At 38.1% G+C, this 5,526-nt stretch overlaps 2 protein-coding genes across 2 annotated transcripts in view; both read right to left on the reverse strand.

The window, feature by feature from the left end:
* Positions 1-595: 595 nt before the first annotated feature.
* STRADB (STE20 related adaptor beta) overlaps positions 596-5,526 on the reverse strand; it is a 31,576-nt gene continuing 26,645 nt past the window's right edge. The window contains exons 7-12 of the mRNA XM_017875615.1: positions 4,333-4,545; positions 3,658-3,917; positions 3,257-3,361; positions 2,850-3,094; positions 1,916-1,958; positions 596-1,419 (exon numbers count right to left, since the gene is read on the reverse strand). Coding sequence (XP_017731104.1) covers positions 1,276-1,419; positions 1,916-1,958; positions 2,850-3,094; positions 3,257-3,361; positions 3,658-3,917; positions 4,333-4,545 — 1,010 coding nt within the window. The 3' untranslated portion in view covers positions 596-1,275. The remainder of the gene's footprint in view (positions 1,420-1,915; positions 1,959-2,849; positions 3,095-3,256; positions 3,362-3,657; positions 3,918-4,332; positions 4,546-5,526) is intronic.
* LOC108531993 (RWD domain-containing protein 1-like) lies at positions 3,854-5,293 on the reverse strand. The gene is given in 2 exon segments (XM_017875676.1): positions 3,854-4,527; positions 4,530-5,293. Coding segments are annotated over 2 exon segments (441 nt in total). The 5' UTR covers positions 4,759-5,293; the 3' UTR covers positions 3,854-4,315.

The following is a 5,526-nucleotide window of genomic DNA, read 5'->3' on the forward strand; positions in this document are numbered from 1 at the left end:
CTAGAGTTGCTCTTAGGGCCTCAGTGGTCTTCATCTTCTCCCTTTTCCACTGTCCATTTTAAATTCTTTCACTTTGGTGGGTCTTGGTGGCTTAACGGATGGAGTAACCCAAACCTTCATTCTTGAGCGGGTCCAGTCAATAAACATGAAGATAATTGTGCTTGAAATGGCCTATGGATTTGTATATTATTTGTCTTTTTAATATTTTAGTCCTGAAGTAATCATTTTAAAATAACTTTTAATGTAATATAAATAAGATTGTATAAATTAAGCAAATCAACTGAAGTAGGTCCCAGTTTACCACACCTCCAAACTACGTATTCTTTTTGAATACATAGTTTGAGACATGGCAGAGTCTCTTTTCTAGTTAGGAAATATTAATTAAGACCTCTATGTCCTCATGTTGTACCTCCTACAGGAGCAATAACCATACAAAAGGCCAGAATGCCTTCTGCCTCCATTTAATCGAATACTCAGTTGATTATAGATTATGTAAATGAATCTGCTTGAGAAAGGGCTTTTCTTGGCAAAACAAATCAGAATCTGTATTTTAGCTCTGTCAAACCACGCAAGGAAAATAAATAAAAGCATAAACTCAATTCAGTAAATCTTTATTGAGCTCCCACGGGGTGCATGAATTTAGGATCTATAATTTACATAAGTAGGAAAGTGTTACTTTAGCCCCCTTTTTTAAAAAAAAGCAAATTACAATTTCTGTATATATTTCAAGTGAATCATTTAATGTGAGTGAGGTTCAGTTAGATGTTACCATAAGTATTAACAGAAGAAAAAGGGAAAGCACAAACATTTTCCCTCTACCAGAAAAGGGTCTGATGTAAGATAAACCAGCCTGTTGGTTTAACAATAGCTCATTAAAAAGGCCAGAGAATCTGGCAGAAGAAGATGTACTTGGAAGCACTGTCCTCTGAGGGCCCATTTCCAAGGGACAGCAAAATACTGAAAAAAACTAACTGGCTCAAAAATTATATTGAGAGAGAAAAAGAGTTAGTCACAGCTTAGAAAAAAATTCCAGAATAAATGACACTCGCTAGATTAGTAATTCTGATGTTTCCTTGGAGTTGTCATAGTACTCTGTGGGAACCAGAGGGACTACAAACTGATGCCCCTTTGAACAGAGTGGTTTTAAATAATAGATTCTCCAGTGCACCAACTGTATTTTCAAGTATAATTCTGGTATTTGTACCTAGCAATACAGAAGAAAAAGCAGCAAGGAGAAAGTGTCAAGTATAAAGGACATAAAATGATTTGGCAGCCCTAGAATTCCCAGTATGAGTCTTTTTCATCAGGAAAATCACATTCTGGCTCAGTCCAAGGTAACACTGGAGGCAATGATATTGATGGCTTGTTATAAGCAGGAGGCAACAGTGAAAGTATTGAATCGTGGCTTTCTTCTTTCATCTGTTAAAGAAACTCAAAATAAGGCTGTTGATACATCATTTCAATACATCAGTTTTGTTAGCAATAAATAACTTTTAAAGAATTTATGTTAAATGTGTTTAAAATTGTTTTCAGGTATTCCCCCTAAAACTGCCTTTGATTCTAGTCATCTGAAAACAGGAAGAAGAGCCAAATAAACTGACTTCTTTCAGAATTACTTTGCCCTTTCATCATTTCTAGCCAACATAGAAAATGTCTCTGAATTAATCAAAATATACACCAAGCATCAATAACATGTAATGATAGTCCATTTTGTTTTTACTCATTTTGTTTTGAAGAATGAAAGTATTTTAGAAAGTCTGTAATTGAACTACCAAGTTTTCTTGTTTTAACTTTATTTTGTAACAGAGTTATTAGTAAGAACCTTGGTAACCAAATTATCTCATCAAGCCAACAAAATAAAGTGACTTTTAATAGTAATTAAAACATCAAGACAACGGATGATAGATCAGCTCACCTGTTTGAAGAAAACATGGGACAATAAACTGCTTGCTGATGGCCTGAAATTTTTAAGAAAGTTATAAAAAAAACCTTTATATTAGAATGTAGATTTCAGGTGTATAAATATGTTAGAAATTAGGTTTAGAGCTATAAAACCCAATAAGAAAAAAATTAAAAAGAATATGTATCAGAAGCCCAATTCTTAGCTACAACCTTGACTAAAGGGAATAATTGTAGAGGTACCCTTCAATTAATCCATAATCAGCATCTACTGGACACAGTATTTACCGACAGTAACTTAGTAGGGTAGCAGCAATTTACATTTTTATACTGCTTAGAGTCAACATAAATGTGCTAATTAATGTCTAGAAAGAGTAACTGATTTTACTCTGATTTTCTTGTAAAATCAGTTAGAAAATGGTACAGCTGAGACTGAAGCCCAACTCTTCTGATTCTTTTATTTTCTTTTGAGATGCAGTCTCACTCTTGTCACCTAGGTTACAGTACAGTGGCGTGATCTCGGCTCACTGCAACCTCTGCTTACCGGGTTCAAGCGATTCTCCTCCCTCAGCCTCCCGAGTAGCTGGGACTACAGGTGCATGCCACCACACCCGGCTAATTTTTGTATTTTTAGTAGAACGGGGTTTCACCATGTTGGCCAGGCTGGTCTTGAACTCCTGACCTCAGGCGATCCACCCGCCTCGGCCTCCCAAAGTGCTGGGATTATAGGCGTGAGCCACCGCACCCAGCCTCTTCTGATTTTGAATCCAGTATTCTCATTTCCTTGTTCCCACTAGTTGTTCTTAGCACTGACATTTTCTAGATTAGACAATATTTTGATCAAAACATTGATAAAAGATTTGTATTCTCCTGGAAGGGCAATGTTACAAAGCTTCTATAAAATGTAAAACATGTACAATTTTGCAGTATTTAGAAGAGATCAATATTACCTTTTCTCAGGATCTTGTTGCAAACAGAGCTGTACCAAGCTAAAGAAGGCAGGAGAGAAGGTTTTTGAGGATGGTGTGTGTAATCGGTCACTATTTACTGTGTGAGTTCCACTGGAGACAAGCACACTTTCTCCAATCCCAGAGTCTACACCTGACCGGGAGTTTTTCATTCTAGATTCTGATTGAGGGAAAATACTGATATCCAATGGGCTGTAAGGAGGACCTTTCAGTTTCTGTAACAGCATCTAAAAGAAACAGAACTTTCCTTCAACACTTTCCCGGCAAAATATTAAAACAGTAACAATAAAGCTCCTAAGAGTCTATAGCAAATGTATTTAACAGAAATTAACTAGAATGTAAGCAATCTTATGAAAGGGAAGTAGCTCAGGGATTTTAGCAGCACTTACCTGAGTTCTATGCATGTCCTGGAAAGGCACCTGCCCACTGGCTAATTCACATGCTGTAATCCCAACACTGTAAATATCTGACTTCACATTATACCCATGTAAATCCTGTAGGACACAATTAATTTGAAGTCTTTTAGTGCAAATAAGTTAACCAAAAGTTATACATGTGTGCTTTTTTGATAAAGAATGGTGAACAATAATGGAAAAGAAACCCATAAGTGACAAATCAAGACACACTTAATATATGGTATTTAATTTCCTAACACAATTTTGACAAGAAAGAGAAATAAAGTCTTGCAGAAGGCCATTCACCAATCCACATATAAAGTCACAACTGTACTTCAGTCAAACTCAGAAGACACTTGAGACACAGAAAACCCAATGCAACGGCCACACCTGACCTGTCTCAGTAGTTCTGGACTCAGCCACGGCTGCACTGATGTGCTGAACTGTGGGAAATCATACACAGCCGTATGCCTCTGTCCATGCTTAACCAAACTATGCAGATGGGACAGGCCAGAGAGGGTCACTAGGCCATCACCAGAAATGAGGATATGGCTGGCTTTAATACTCCTGGAACAAAGAGAAACAATCCTAAGTAACAGGAAACTGGCCAATGAAGAAAGAATAAAAATCTGGTAGGAACAAATCCATATATTCTCTTGGAAATTAAATACCCTTTATAAAACAGCAGTATAAACTGCAAAACAGTACTGCAAAACTGCTGTTTACACAGGAAATATTCAGGGAATAGGAATTCTTTCAACTACTTACTACAGCACCAACACAAGTAAAGATATATAATTGAAAGCTACATGTTAAGAACTGATGGCTGGGCGCAGTGGCTCACGCCTCTAATCCCAACACTTTGTTTTTTTCTTTTTTCTTTTTTTTTTGAAATTTTAAGGTCAGTTTATTAAGTTCAATGATGAAAGCTATCAGAAGAATACTCTCCTGAAAATAATTTTTTCTTAGAAAAAAAGAAAGGAAAACAAAACCCTCTGAGCATAGCCACAGATGCTGTGGCAGTCAAGCCTCTCTGCAGATGGGGACAGTTCATTAGTCAGTTGAGTCACTCTCTGGGTCAGCAGGATTATAGTCTGGATCATCTTCATCACCCTCCAGCTCTAAGTCATCCATTTCTTGGAACAAAGACTCATCTACCTCCAGGTTGTTTCCAACATCCTCCAAGAACTGGATATCAGATGTGTCAAGATTATGGTCCGTTTCAAATAGTTGTTTCCCACTTAATTTATTTTTTCCTGCTTGTTTTCTTCTTTCATCCTTTTCTTTTTAATTTCCAAGAGTTCTGCATCAAACTTGGCCTTCCAATTTAAGAAATTCTCAATTGTAACTGGAGTACCATGGAATAATTGCTTTTCAGCTTCTTCTGCTTCTTTTTCTTTTTGTTTCTTTTCTTCTTCTCTTCTAGTTTTTATCTGATCTACTATTTCATTTAATTTTTCTTGCACAGCTGTCACTAGAGTAAAAATCATCACCATACCAAGATTTTCTTCCGCCTGTAATGCTAGTAATTTTAAAATGTCTGAGACATCATTATCTTCTAGGTTTTCCTAGGAGAATATTTCATAAAGGGGAGCTTCATCTGGGTATTTTTCACTGTATGTAAACTTGAGGGTAGTCTGGACAGTTTCATCATTTTCTCCAGCCTCAGATGTCACAGTAATGGTGAAGCTGGGTGGATTTTCTGATAATACTTAGCAGGACCTTGTCAAGTGAAGAACTACTGAAGGAGAATGTGGTATCAGGAGAGTCCATTTATATTTTGGAAGACTAGTTGTTAGGAGGGTTGGATCAATGTGCAATCAAGCTGTGAAGGAGTCAGGGTAGATGGACTCCAGAGCCTTCAGCTCGTTGCGCTGCTCCTCGCCGTAATCTGTCATCATGGCCCTTGCTCTTGCCCATGGATTGCCCAGACACCTAGGCAGCGCGCAGCAGCCCAGACAGCTACAGCACCGGGAGCTCTAATCCCAACACTTTGGAAGGCTGAGGCGGGCAGATCATGAGGTCAGGAGATCGAGGCCATCCTGGATAACATGGTGAAACCCCATCTCTACTAAAAATACAAAAAATTAGCCAGGCATGGTGGCGGGTGCCTGTAGTCCCAGCTACTTGGGAGGCTGAGGCAGGAGAATGGCGTGAACCCAGGAGGTAGAGCTTGCAATGAGCCAAGATGGCGCCACTGCACTCCAGCCTGGGGGACAGAGCGAGACTCTGTCCGTCTCAAAAAAAAAAAAGAACTGATAATA

This window comes from Rhinopithecus bieti, unplaced genomic scaffold, assembly GCF_001698545.2.
Source record: "Rhinopithecus bieti isolate Rb0 unplaced genomic scaffold, ASM169854v2 scaffold_980, whole genome shotgun sequence".
Lineage (NCBI taxonomy): Eukaryota > Metazoa > Chordata > Mammalia > Primates > Cercopithecidae > Rhinopithecus > Rhinopithecus bieti.